The sequence below is a fragment of the Ranitomeya variabilis genome, chromosome 1, assembly GCF_051348905.1.
Source record: "Ranitomeya variabilis isolate aRanVar5 chromosome 1, aRanVar5.hap1, whole genome shotgun sequence".
NCBI lineage: Eukaryota > Metazoa > Chordata > Amphibia > Anura > Dendrobatidae > Ranitomeya > Ranitomeya variabilis.
The window spans coordinates 226,104,412-226,119,501 of record NC_135232.1 but is presented as its reverse complement, the minus strand read 5'-3'; the positions used below and the strand labels follow the sequence as shown (position 1 = coordinate 226,119,501).

The 15,090-nt window shown below is 42.6% G+C and overlaps 1 protein-coding gene across 1 annotated transcript in view; it reads right to left on the bottom strand.

Annotated features, from left to right (window-relative positions):
* Positions 1-15,090, bottom strand: part of HIP1R (huntingtin interacting protein 1 related) — a 196,494-nt gene that overhangs the window by 31,882 nt on the left and 149,522 nt on the right. The window contains exons 16-18 of the mRNA XM_077293172.1: positions 8,670-8,786; positions 7,014-7,115; positions 5,274-5,468 (exon numbers count right to left, since the gene is read on the bottom strand). Coding sequence (XP_077149287.1) covers positions 5,274-5,468; positions 7,014-7,115; positions 8,670-8,786 — 414 coding nt within the window. The remainder of the gene's footprint in view (positions 1-5,273; positions 5,469-7,013; positions 7,116-8,669; positions 8,787-15,090) is intronic.

Sequence of the window (15,090 nt, the reverse complement as noted above, 5' to 3'; positions counted from 1 at the left end):
GGCGAGAGCTAAATGGGAGAGGGATCTGGGTCCAATGGAGAATGAGACTTGGGAAGCGGTGCTAGAATGGGTCCTGCGACTGTCACTCAGTGAACCGTATAGAATGTCGCAGCTCTATGTGATACACAGGGTGTATAAGTCACCATTGATGCTTTATAAGGCTGGTTTGCGTGATAACTCTGAATGTCCGAGGTGTAAAACTGTAGATGCTGATATACTCCATATGATGTGGACGTGTCCGAGACTGGCTGCCTATTGGTTGGTAGTCTTGAGCCGTATGGAAGGTGTGTATGGATGTAAGGTTCCAAGAGATCCAGTTGTGTGCCTGTTGGGATGTGTGGATGAGATTGGAATGGATAATAATTTAAGGATTGCTATTTGCTAGGTTGTTATACATGGCTAGAAAGGTAATAGCTCGGAATTGGATTAGGGAAGAACCGCCGTCAAGAGGAGAATTCCTCCAATATGTGAAACAGGGTCTGACACTGGAAAAAGGGTTTTATAAAAAGAGAGGGAAAATCGAGATGTTCAATAAAATGTGGTCTCAGTGGATTGCTATGGGATAGAGGTATTATAATGAGAGTCTTAATTAATAATCTGATTAAGTATTATGTAAAATGTGGCTTATACTGCGGGTTGAGGGCTTAGACATTCTATTGGTTTTGGGATGAAAGTGCTAAGTAAGATGAGCTGCTGTGTTGGGTTAGGGTGGAGGGAGGAGGGATTGAAGGGGATTGTTTGAAGGGGATTGTTTGAAGGGAGGGAGGGGGGAAAATTCGTAAATTGTAAAGAAAATTAGAATGTAACATGTAATTTACCTTGTTATTCTTAATAAAAATTTATTTGATTAAAAAAAAAAAAAAGCGTGGAAAGCAAGAACACTATGCAAGCATACAGACAGAACTAAACCTATAGCTGACAAGGATACCAGGTTAGGAGCGATTATAAATAGCCCTCCCATCTTGAAAGAGAGGCTAACAACATTAACCCTGAGAGAACAGGACATTAACCATGCCCTAACCATGACACCAGGGAGGCCATAACCAAACAGCTTTCCTGCCTTTTTGGAATAGTGTACAGGAGATATGTATACAGTTGTAGATGACCAGCACACACGGCACAACAAGAGCAAGTCACCTGCTGACAGGGCCGGACTGGCCATCGGGCTGTTCTGGCAAATGCCAGAAGGGCCGGTGGCAGTCGTGGGCCGCTCGCCAGCGCCGACTCCGACATATCATCGCGCACCTGCTGTGTGACCGGGCAGGCTGCAGACTGCAGCCGCTGAGACCGGAGCCGGGAGCAGCGAGGGCACGAGGAGAGGCGAGTGTTTTGTTTTTTTTTTAAATATATCAGTGAGTGATAACTGGATTGTGGGGCTATTGGGGGGGCTGCATTGCATTCTATGGTGGCGGCTGGGCTGCATTACATTCTATGGGGGCGGCTGGGCTGCATTACATTCTATGGGGGCGGCTGGGCTGCAGTACATTCTATGGGGGCGGCTGGGCTGCAGTACATTCTATGGGGGCGGCTGGGCTGCAGTACATTCTATGGGGGCGGCTGGGCTGCAGTACATTCTATGGGGGCGGCTGGGCTGCAGTACATTCTATGGGGGCGGCTGGGCTGCAGTACATTCTATGGGGGCGGCTGTGCTGCAGTACATTCTATGGGGGCGGCTGTGCTGCATTACATTCTATGGGGGCGGCTGTGCTGCATTGCATTCTATGGGGGCGGCTGTGCTGCATTACATTCTATGGGGGCGGCTGTGCTGCATTGCATTCTATGGGGGCGGCTGTGCTGCATTGCATTCTATGGGGGCGGCTGTGCTGCATTGCATTCTATGGGGGCGGCTGTGCTGCATTGCATTCTATGGGGGCGGCTGTGCTGCATTGCATTCTATGGGGGCGGCTGTGCTGCATTGCATTCAATGGGGACGGCTGTGCTGCATTGCATTCTATGGGGGCTGTGCTGCATTACATTCTATGGGGGCTGTGCTGCATTACATTCTATGGGGGCTGTGCTGCATTACATTCTATGGGGGCTGTGCTGCATTACATTCTATGGGGGCTGTGCTGCATTACATTCTATGGGGGCTGTGCTGCATTACATTCTATGGGGGCTGTGCTGCATTACATTCTATGGGGGCTGTGCTGCATTACATTCTATGGGGGCTGTGCTGCATTACATTCTATGGGGGCTGTGCTGCATTACATTCTATGGGGGCTGTGCTGCATTACATTCTATGGGGGCTGTGCTGCATTACATTCTATGGGGGTCTGTGCTGCATTACATTCTATGGGGGCTGGGCTGCATTACATTCTATGGGGGGCTGGGCTGCATTACATTCTATGGGGGGCTGGCTGCATTACATTCTATGGGGGGCTGGCTGCATTACATTCTATGGGGGGCTGGCTGCATTACATTCTATGGGGGGCTGGCTGCATTACATTCTATGGGGGGCTGGCTGCATTACATTCTATGGGGGGCTGGCTGCATTACATTCTATGGGGGGCTGGCTGCATTACATTCTATGGGGGCTGGCTGCATTACATTCTATGGGGGCTGGCTGCATTACATTCTATGGGGTGCTGTATTATATTCTATCTAGGGGCTACATTATATTCTATGGGGGGCTGCATTATGCTCTATGAGGGGGATACCATATATTATATATGCAGGGGCTGCATTATATTCTCTGGGGGGTTACATTATACTCAGGGGGCTACAATATATTCTGCGGGGTGGCTGCATTATACTCTGGGGTGGCATCATTATACTATACAGTCATGGCCAAAAGTATTCACACCCCTGCAATTCTGTCAGATAATACTCAGTTTCTTCCTGAAAATGATTGCAAACACAAATTCTTTGGTATTATTATCTTTATTTAATTTGTCTTAAATGAAAAAACACAAAAGAGAATGAAGCAAAAAATAAAACATTGATCATTTCATACAAAACTCCAAAAATGGGCCAGACAAAAGTATTGGCCCCTCAGCCTAATACTTGGTTGCACAACCTTTAGCCAAAATAACTGCGACCAACCGCTTCCGGTAACCATCAATGAGTTTCTTACAATGCTCTGCTGGAATTTTAGACCATTCTTCTTTGGCAAACTGCTCCAGGTCCCTGATATTTGAAGGGTGCCTTCTCCAAACTGCCATTTTTAGATCTCTCCACAGGTGTTCTATGGGATTCAGGTCTGGACTCATTGCTGGCCACCTTAGAAGTCTCTAGTGCTTTCTCTCAAACCATTTTCTAGTGCTTTTTGAAGTGTGTTTTGGGTCATTGTCCTGCTGGAAGACCCATGACCTCTGAGGGAGACCCAGCTTTCTCACACTGGGCCCTACATTATGCTGCAAAATTTGTTGGTAGTCTTCAGACTTCATAATGCCATGCACACGGTCAAGCAGTCCAGTGCCAGAGGCAGCAAAGCAACCCCAAAACATCAGGGAACCTCCGTCATGTTTGACTGTAGGGACCGTGTTCTTTTCTTTGAATGCCTCTTTTTTTCTCCTGTAAACTCTATGTTGATGCCTTTGCCTGAAAAGCTCTACTTTTGTCTCATCTGACCAGAGAACATTCTTCCAAAACGTTTTAGGCTTTTTCATGTACATTTTGGCAAACTCCAGCCTGGCTTTTTTATGTCTCGGTGTAAGAAGTGGGGTCTTCCTGGGTCTCATACCATACAGTTTCATTCAGATGCCGACGGATAGTACGGGTTGACACTGTTGTACCCTCAGACTGCAGGGCAGCTTGAACTTGTTTGGATGTTAGTCGAGGCTCTTTATCCAACATCCGCACAATCTTGCGTTGAAATCTCTTGTCAATTTTTCATTTCTGTCCACATCGAGGGAGGTTAGCCACAATGCCATGGGCTTTAAACTTCTTGATGACACTGCGCACGGTAGGCACAGGAACATTCAGGTCTTTGGAGATGGACTTGTAGCCTTGAGATTGCTCATGCTTCCTCACAATTTGGTTTCTCAAGTCCTCAGACAGTTCTTTGGTCTTCTTTCTTTTCTCCATGCTCAATGTGGTACACACAAGGACACAGGACAGAGGTTGATTCAACTTTAATCCATGTCAACTGGCTGCAAGTGTGATTTAGTTATTGCCAACACCTGTTAGGTGCCACAGGTAAGTTACAGGTGTTGTTAATTACACAAATTAGAGAAGCATCACATGATTTTTCGAACATGGCTAATACTTTTGTCCACCCCCTTTTTTTTCGTCCACCCCCTATTCATCGAGTGATTGGATTGTTTATGTGGGAACAGAAATCCTTGTTCTCAGCAGCACATCGCCGGTGTAAACTGTAGCTGTGCTGCTGATAACATGATACTGTATGGGGACAAATTGATCTAATTGTGATTGTTCTGTTCCTTTCATTCTTTCTCAGTTGGTGTAAAGAGGCCGGGAAAAAAGCTAACGACTTCAGTATTGTCGATCACACTCGTTTAGTGGCCTGAGATCAGTGCATTTACATACAGCAGAAATGCTTCTCAGGGAGACCAGGCAAAGATGATGACAGTTGTAGTTAGCACCCAGCGCCTGGGAATAGCACTAGCTCTACTGCTTTTCCCAGCCGGCAGAGCATTTAATTCTGGTATGTGTAATGATTTTTAGGGTTGATGTAAGCTGCATAATGTCAGCTGCTATCAATCCCTGGTGTAAGTAATGGAGGGGTGTCTATCAGACACCCCCACTACTAGCCCAGACCTGGCGAGACCCAGCGACTCTGAAGAGCGGTGACGGTAGTAACAATACCGCTCTTCACAGTCGCCAAGCTCAGCGCAAGACACGGAATATCTGAAGAGAGGTGACGTTACTGATGTCACCGCTCTTCAGAGTCACCAGGTCTCGTGCTGCGCAGCGGAACCAAAAGTGGCTGTAGGCAAAGTTTATGGAGCATCAGAATGAGGTTCCATATCCTTTGGTCGTCTCATCCCTTCATTATCTACGAGATCCAGTTATGTAGGTAAAGTAGCGGCTTTTCTTGGTACTGCAACTAAAAGCAATAAATAGGACTGAGCTGTAATGCTGGATTCAGCTGTGATTATATGTTATATAGTCGTGTTACACTCCCCTCACTTCTTGTAACCTACAAGTGTACAAAGATTTTATATAGTCACCATGTGACAAGTGGGCCTGTGTAACTTCAAATGCCAGGGCTGAATTTTAGTCCCAGTCCGGCCCTGCCTGCTGATCACATATAGCAGAGCCTAATATGAGGATATACTGGTGTTGCACATATCAGTCTACGGCTTTGGTACCTTTTTGTCAAGTTTTTCATTCAAGTCCCGTATCTCGCCGACTCGCTTTTCTTGCTCTTGGTTGAATAAAGCCTCCGTCTCTTGGGCCACATTTTTAACTGATAACAGCTCAGATTCTTTAGAAGTTAACATGCTTTGTAGCGAGTCCTTCTCGGCTTCCAGTGCAGACAGCTTTGAAGACAATGCAGACTCTGACTAAAGAAAAATCCAAATACAGTGAGAGAAACAAAATTGAAATAAGTATTTTCAAGTCACAATTTAGGACTGTAAACTGAAGAGCGTGATTTTCTGGTAAAGAAAGACAAAACAAACATTTTAGAGATAGTTTGTAAAAGAAATCTTGCAGCAATGCTGAAGAGATGTGGCTGCTCTGTAGGACACAGCTTTAACTAGAAATTGGGCAAAAATCCTATCCCATTAACACTCTGATACCATAATATTTTAGCCACAAACTAGTAAACAGAATTAATACTTGCCACTTTGGCCTCTTTGTACTTTGACTATTTTAGAAACTATTCTATGAAAAACCCCAAACTTTTGTTAATGATCATGCATGCTCAAAAGGGCTGTTCTTAAAGGAAATTGGTCACCAGCATGACATAGGGGCAAAGACTGCAGGCGATCACTGGGCTCAGCAGCTTGCGCCGTTTACATTGGCAGAGCCTCCGATTTGCTGCAGTGGTGTTGACCGGATTGTCAGTGCTTTATCAGGTAAAGAATAGTGATGAGCGAATGTGCTCGGATAACGTGTTACGCTCGGGTGTCATCCGAATATCTGGGGGTGCTCAAATAATATGGTCGAGTCCCTGCGGCTGCATTATTCACAGCTGTTAGACAGCCGCAGGGATACATGAGGGGATAGCCAATCTAAGGCTACTTTCACACTAGCGTCGTACGACGCACGTTGCAATGCGACGTGCCGACGCACACTGTGCAAAAAAACACAACGGGAGCAGCGGATGCAGTTTTACAACGCATCCGCTGCCCCATTGTGATGTCCGGGGAGGCGGGGGCGGAGTTCCGGCAGCGCATGCGCGGTCGGAAATGGCGGACACAACGAACATAAAAACGTTACATGGAACGTTTTTTTGTGCCGACGGTCCGCCACAACACGACGCATCCGTCACACGACGGATGCAACGTGTCGCAATGCGTTGCTAATGCAAGTCTATGGAGAAAAAACGCATCCTGCAAGCAATTTTGTAGGATGCGTTTTTCTCCAAAACGACGCATTGCGACGTGCATCGTACGACGCTAGTGTGAAAGCAGCCTAACCGCTGCAAAGCATGCAGCCACAGGGACTCAAACATATTATCCGAGCACACTGAAGATGCTTGGATAACATTATCCGATCACATTCACTCATCACTAGTAAAGAACCATTGGGACAGCGGCAGGATCACAGCATAGTGCTCAGGGAAGGCGATTTCTGGCCAATTCAATTATTTCTAACACATGGTGATTGCATACAGGATGCCGACAACCCCTTTATGTCCCCCAAAAACTGTTAATTATGTTACGGGCAGATCACTTCTGGCCTATAACTCAACAAAAAAAAAACAAACCCTATGTTCCCCTCTGCGGTAAGATGGCAGTAAGGTAACAACTCCCTAATTAAATCAGGCCAATATTTGTTAACAGAGCCCCATGACCTAGAGGAGTCAGATCTAGCAATCTGGTTTTAAAACTACATTGTAGCCAAACATTAGGACTCATTACAATGATTACCCAAGTGCGTACCTGTTCAGTATTGGCTAAAGACTGTTGCAGCCGAATCAGTTCTTCTTTTTTGGATTCTACTTCTGTTTTTAGCTGTTCAATCTGAAACGTGTTATCTTCCAACTAAAAGTATTAATATTGTAATAAGATGAGAAATCACAAGAAAAAAATAAATCAATACAGTTTGAGTGCTCTTGGCATAGATCCATCAAGAAATGAATGCTTGCATTTAAAGGGGTTTTCCGGTTATGGGTTAATAATGCTGAAAAAGCACCATGTAATGGAAAGTGATGTACCTTACGAATGTAATTTGTGCCACGTAAACAAATAGATTTGTAAATAACATAGCAAGATGCAGGAATAGTGGAGTTACGAGAAATAGTGCAAATACCACACCACAAAAATTAGCACTGAATAAAAAGGTGTAGAAACGATGTAGATCGCACTCTCTTAAGCAAAATTCTTCTTTATTCAAACAATTAAAACATGGAAATGGAGAAGAGTATCCTCATGGACGACAGCCGTTTCATGTCTCACCAACGCTTCCAGGTACTGAATAAAAAGGCCTATGTCTCAGAAAGCGTATGAAGGATTTAAAGAGATAGAACAATGGAATCCTCAGGGAAGGATATGGGGCCATAATCAACCTTTATGCAGCATTGTATGGGGCAAATTTTTCTATGGAGCATCTTATGGGGCCATAATCAACCTTTGTGCAGAATCATATGGGGCATATTTTTGCATGAAGCATCTTATGGGGCCCAGCAAACTTTATGGAGCATTATATGGGGCGTATTTTGTATGGAGCATCTTATGGGGCCCATCAAACTATATGGAGCATTATATGGGGTGTATTTTGTATGGAGCATTATATGGGGCTCCTGATTCTATATGGATATTCAAAAACATTTATCCTACTGTGGTCTTAATTTTACTTTTATTTGTATCTATTTTTATTTTTGCAATTTACCGGTAGCTGCTGCATTTCCCACCCTAGGCTTATACTCGAGTCATTAAGTTTTCCCAGTTTTTTGTGGCAAAATTAGGGGTCTCGGCTTATACTCGAGTATATACGGTAATAAGAAAAAAAACAAACATACTGTATATCCAGTGAACCATTTTGAGATGTGGTGAGACATTGGTCAAACCTAGTAAATTCCCTTTAAAGACCTCTGTAAAAACCATCATCAATAGCGACTGCACAGAACATATTCTATCATGTAACCTTTCTGATATAAAGCTTCCCTCATAGCTAAATACATAATTGTGACCATTAGTAAAATACATTCAGTACATAGCTCAATTATCATATAATTAGGATATATTAGTAATTTTGGTTGTGCTATAAATGTATTAATCTGGTAATTAATTCTGGGCATTTATTATTGTGCTATATGCATAGTAGTTTGGCCTTACATAGTTTTCTTGTATTACTGTATATTGGCCACGTCATTTATCTCTGAGAAAGCAAGAAAATAAAACATTTCCAGATAAATGTCTAATAAAAACACGGCCCAGCAGGTTTGTATAACAGCAAAGTGATGCACGGTCACGGCACACAGTTTACACAGTCACACATTCAAATGCAGTGTCTGAGGTTTGCCATGAATACTATTTAGCACATTTGTCGGAAAGATGGCGCCTAAAGTCTTTAAAAATTCAAATGTTTCAATTAACCTTTATTTCCGACTCGCGCTTCACTTGATCCATCTGAAACTCCAGCTGTTCCTTGATCCGTGCCACTTCCTCTTGGTTCTGCTGCGACACGGTAAGCTGCTTGGCGGTGTCAGCGTTCTGTATAAAAAAGGAAGATACAGCCAAGTTCAATCTAATATACTGCCATCATTAGACCGGCTGTCACCAATAACCCTACCACCCTCCCTTATGCAGATCGTTAAGTGACGAAGTCAAAACCATTCGGAGCTTGGACTATTACTTTCTCCGAACCGCATTAGGTTCTATTGTAAAATGCTGCTAAACCGCGACTATGACATCTGATGAAAGCATGACAGGTTGGCTTCTCTCTACATCTTGATAAATGACAGCTTTACAAACTTTTACAAACCTGCTGAAGCTACAAGTAAATTATTTCTTATCAGAAAGTAATAATTTCCTCAATCAGAACTTGCTTTACAATAGCTCGGAGTTTGTCTATCCGTTAATGCTTCCACTGGAGCATATACAGTGGGGCAAAAAAGTATTTAGTCATTCAGCAATAGTGCAAGATCCACCACTTAAAAAGATGAGAGGCGTCTGTAATTTACATCATAGGTAGACCTCAACTATGGGAGACAAACTGAGAAAAAAAAATCCAGAAAATCACATTGTCTGTTTTTTTATCATTTTATTTGCATATTATGGTGGAAAATAAGTATTTGGTCAGAAACAAAATTTCATCTCAATACTTTGTAATATATCCTTTGTTGGCAATGACAGAGGTCAAACGTTTTCTGTAAGTCTTCACAAGGTTGCCACACACTGTTGTTTGTATGTTGGCCCATTCCTCCATGCAGATCTCCTCTAGAGCAGTGATGTTTTTGGCTTTTCGCTTGGCAACACGGACTTTCAACTCCCTCCAAAGGTTTTCTATAGGGTTGAGATCTGGAGACTGGCTAGGCCACTCCAGGACCTTGAAATGCTTCTTACGAAGCCACTCCTTCGTTGCCCTGGCGGTGTGCTTTGGATCATTGTCATGTTCAAAGACCCAGCCACGTTTCATCTTCAATGCCCTTGCTGATGGAAGGAGGTTTGCACTCAAAATCTCACGATACATGGCCCCATTCATTCTTTCATGTACCCGGATCATTCGTCCTGGCCCCTTTGCAGAGAAACAGCCCCAAAGCATGATGTTTCCACCACCATGCTTTACAGTAGGTATGGTGTTGGATGGATGCAACTCAGTATTCTTTTTCCTCCAAACACGACAAGTTGTGTTTCTACCAAACAGTTCCAGTTTAGTTTCATCAGACCATAGGACATTCTCCCAAAACTCCTCTGGATCATCCAAATGCTCTCTAGCAAACTTCAGACGGGCCCGGACATGTACTGGCTTAAGCAGTGGGACACGTCTGGCACTGCAGGATCTGAGTCCATGGTGGCGTAGTGTGTTACTTATGGTAGGCCTTGTTACATTGGTCCCAGCTCTCTGCAGTTCATTCACTAGGTCCCCCCGCGTGGTTCTGGGATTTTTGCTCAACGTTCTTGTGATCATTCTGACCCCACGGGGTGGGATTTTGCGTGGAGCCCCAGATCGAGGGAGATTATCAGTGGTCTTGAATGTCTTCCATTTTCTAATTATTGCTCCCACTGTTGATTTCTTCACTCCAAGCTGGTTGGCTATTGCAGATTCAGTCTTCCCAGCCTGGTGCAGGGCTACAATTTTGTTTCTGGTGTCCTTTGACAGCTCTTTGGTCTTCACCATAGTGGAGTTTGGAGTCAGACTGTTTGAGGGTGTGCACATGTGTCTTTTTATTCTGATAACAAGTTTAAACAGGTGCCATTACTACAGGTAATGAGTGGAGGAAAGAGGAGACTCTTAAAGAAGAAGTTACAGGTCTGTGAGAGCCAGAAATCTTGATTGTTTGTTTCTGACCAAATACTTATTTTCCACCATAATATGCAAATAAAATGATAAAAAAACAGACAATGTGATTTTCTGGATTTTTTTTTCTCAGTTTGTCTCCCATAGTTGAGGTCTACCTATGATATAAATTGAAGACGCCTCTCATCTTTTTAAGTGGTGGAACTTGCACTATTGCTGAATGACAAAATACTTTTTTGCCCCACTGTATAGGCACAGAAACACAGATTCTCCAGATGGATCTATAACAAAAGCCCATAGATCGGACTATTATTGTGCTTTGTCTTTTTCTTCTACTTTGCTTTCTCGACAAGAAGGCCAAGACAGATTAACTGCATTGAAAAAGAGCAATATTTATTTTCTGGCTGTAGTATAAAATGCTTTGTCATGCGAAGAAAATGTAGCATTTTAAACATTTCAGAACTTTAGCAGGGGAACAAATAAGAAAATATACAATTTATATTAAAAACTGTATATCTGCTACGCAGGGATACTCGGCACATTTTTTTGGCCAAAGCAGAGCAGAAGGAGACTCTGCTGACAGCAATGAGGCAGCTGGGGAAGGAACAATGAGGAAAGGGCATACTGAAGGCATTATGGGAATGGATTGTAGTAAAGAAAAAAATCCTCTGTGCCCTCACCTTCCTTCCCTCTGATCCCTCTCACAATCTCTACAGGTTGGCGTGGCACAGTGGAGAAAGGATGAATAAAGCTATATCTTGTCGCAGGTTTGCGGCATGGATTCAGCACCACAAAAGCCGCAATTTACAATGCAATACAAATTAAGGGGCATTTCAAAATCTCATTCACATGTTGTGGGAAAAAAATCCAGAGATTTCAAATCTGCAGTAAGCTCATTTTTGTGCAAGTTTTAATTGTACCCTATTCAATACTTTTTACTGGAGAACGGCAAACCCGCAATTAAATCATCAAAAAAGTTTATTTCAGTTTTTCAATACATAAGATGGAGATGGAAATTACAAACTCCAGCAGGACTTGGCACCTGTCCACACTGCCAAATGTACCAATACCTGGTTTACAAACAACAGTATCACTGTGCTTGATTGGCCAGCAAACTCACCTGATGTTAACTCCATAGAGAATCTATGGGGTATTGTAAAGAGGAAGATGAGAGACACCAGACCCAGCAATGCAGACAAGCTGAAGGCTGCTATCAAAGCAACCTGGGCTTCCATAACACCTCAGCAGTGCCACAGGCTGATCGTCTCCATGCCACACAGCATTGATACAGTAACTGATGCAAAAGGAGCCCCGACCAAGTATTGAGTGCATTTACTGAACATACATTTCATTAGGCCAACATTTCAGATTATAAAATAATTTTTCAAGCTGGTGTTATAAAGTATTCTAATTTACTGAGATAATGACTTTTGTGTTTTCATTGGCTGTAAGCCATAATCATCAACATTAACAGAAACAAACCCTTGAAATAGATCACTCTGTTTGTAATGACCCTATATGATGTTTGAGTTTCTCTTACTATTGAAGAATTGAAATAAATTAACTTTTTGATCATATTTTAATTTTGTGAGAAGCACCTACAGTTAGGTCCATATATATTTGGACAGAGACAACATTTTTCTAATTTTGGTTATAGACATTACCACAATGAATTTTAAACAAAACAATTCAGATGCAGTTGAAGTTCAGACTTTCAGCTTTCATTTGAGGGTATCCACATTAAAATTGGATGAAGGGTTTAGGAGTTTCAGCTCCTTAACATGTGCCACCCTGTTTTTAAAGGGACCAAAAGTAATTGGACAGATTAAATAATTTAAAATAAAATGTTAATTTTTAGTACTTGGTTGAAAACCCTTTGTTGGCAATGACTGCCTGAAGTCTTGAACTTATGGACATCACCAGACGCTGTGTTTCCTCCTTTTTGATGCTCTGCCAGGCCTTCACTGCGGTGGTTTTCAGTTGCTGTTTGTTTCTGGGCCTTTCTGTCTAAAGTTTAGTCTTTAACAAGTAAAATGCATGCTCAATTGGGTTGAGATCAAGTGACTGACTTGACCATTCAAGAATTTTCCACTTCTTTGCTTTAATAAACTCCTGGGTTGCTTTGGCTTTATGTTTTGGGTCATTGTCCAACTGTAGTATGAAACGACGACCAATCAGTTTGGCTGCATTTGGCTGGATCTGAGCACAAAGTATGGCTCTGAATACCTCAGAATTAATTCGGCTGCTTCTGTCCTGTGTCACATCAATAAACACTAGTGACGCAGTGCCACTGGCAGCCATGCATGCCCAAGCCATCACACTGCCTCCACCATGTTTTACAGATGATGTGGTATGCTTTGGATAATGAGCTGTACCACGCCTTAGCCATACTTTTCTCTTTACATCATTCTGGTAGAGGTTGATCTTGGTTTCATCTGTCCAAAGAAAATTCTTCCAGAACTGTGCTGGCTTTTTTAGATGTTTTTTAGCAAAGTCCAATCTAGCCTTTTTATTCTTGATGCTTATGAGTGGCTTGCACCGTGCAGTGAACCCTCTGTATTTACTTTCATGCAGTCTTCTCTTTATGGTAGATTTGGATATTGATACGCCTACCTATTGGAGAGTGGAGTTCACTTGGTTGGCTGTTGTGAAGGGGTTTCTCTTCACCATGGAGATTATTCTGCGATCATCCACCACTGTTGTCTTCCGTGGGCGTCCAGGTCTTTTTGCATTGATGAGTTCACCAGTGCTTTCTTTCTTTCTCAGGATGTACCAAACTGTAGATTTTGCCACTCCTAATATTGTAGCAATTTCTCGGATGGGTTTTTTCTGTTTTCGCAGCTTAAGGATGGCTTGTTTCACATGCATGGAGAGCTCCTTTGACCGCATGTTTACTTCACAGCAAAACCTTCCAAATGCAAGCACCACACCTCAAATCAACTCCAGGCCTTTTATCTGTTTAATTGACAATGACAAAGAAGGGATTGCCCACACCTGTCCATGAAATAGCCTTGGAGTCAATTGTCCAATTACTTTTGGTCCCTTTAAAAACAGGGTGGCTCATGTTAAGGAGCTGAAACTCCTAAACCCTTCATCCATTTTTGATGTGGATACCCTCAAATGAAAACTGAAAGTCTAAACTTCAACTGCATCTGAATTGTTTTGTTTAAAATTCATTGTGGTAATGTCTATAACCAAAATTAGAAAAATGTTGTCTCTGTCCAAATATATATGGACCTAACTGTATATGTGGCTTCTGTCTGCAAAATTTTCAGCAAATTGTGAAAATGGAGTAAACCGATTAGGACATTGGGAGACTTCAGGAGAAGAGTATGAGGCCTCATTCAGCATTTTGCATCAGTGTTTGTATGCCAAAAGCAAAAGTAGAAATTACAGAGAAAAAATATCATTGAAAGATTGACACCTGTTCGGTGTTTTGGAAACACTCCTGGTCTTAACTTAAAATACTGATAAAATACTGGTCAAAAATACTGATGTGTGAATTAAGCGTAAGAATTGAAAAGTGAACCCAATTTTAAAATGAAACTTTAATATGGACTTTGCTATGTAATCTGACAGCAACATAACGTATAGGGTAGAGACCCAAATCCCAGTGATGCATCACTTACTTTACTGGGTGCAGCAGTTGTGATAGAATCACAGTTTTCTCTAAGGCCCCTTTCACATATCAGTTTTTTGCCATCAGTCACAATCTGTTGGCTTGATGGATCCGTCACAAATTGTGAAAAACTGATAAGACTGATCCGACTAGGATCCAAAAAAAAAAATAAAAAATGGAGCCTGCTCAGTTAAGAAAAAAAAAAATAAAAAATCGGAATCCGTCGCCGGATTCCCTCATTTGACGGCTTCGGCGCTCATAGGCTTACATTCTAACAAACGACGGATGGCGACGGTTCCGTCGCTGTCCGTTTTTTCAACGGAGAAAAAAAACTTTACTTTGTCCGTTGTCTCCGGCCGCCGGATCAACAATTTTCAACGGATCCGGCGAACGAAGGCTGAACCGTGAGGCCATCCATCGCTAATACAAGTCTATGAGAAAAAAACGGATCCAGTGACATTTCGACGGATTGCGACGGATGGCAAAAAACTGATGTGTGAAAGGGGCCTTAGTGCAAAGGTAGCAGAGTTCAGAATGTTGAGTCATACAACACCCACCTACACCACTGATTGTAGCCTTTGTGTACATTGAATATTGAGCAAAAGCTGCTCATCAGTGGTGGGTACGTGGTTGGACCAGGAGGCATGTGACACCTAGTCCTGTAGGGATAATCTCCTGCTGATAAAAACACAAAAAGCTCAGTGAGTGACACATCCCAGGAATCAGTTTCTCAGCAGACAGATTTTCTTTAAGTCACCACTGAAGAAAATGTAAAGTTGCAACATTTTATTAAAGGCATATTTGAAAAATGCACTGTAAAATGCATGAAAAACAAGTGACAAAGGGGATCCATAAATGTTAATTGCTTAAATTTAATAGAATTACTATATTTTTCAGACTATAAAACAAATTCTGTAATAATGTCCCTAATCCTGGTT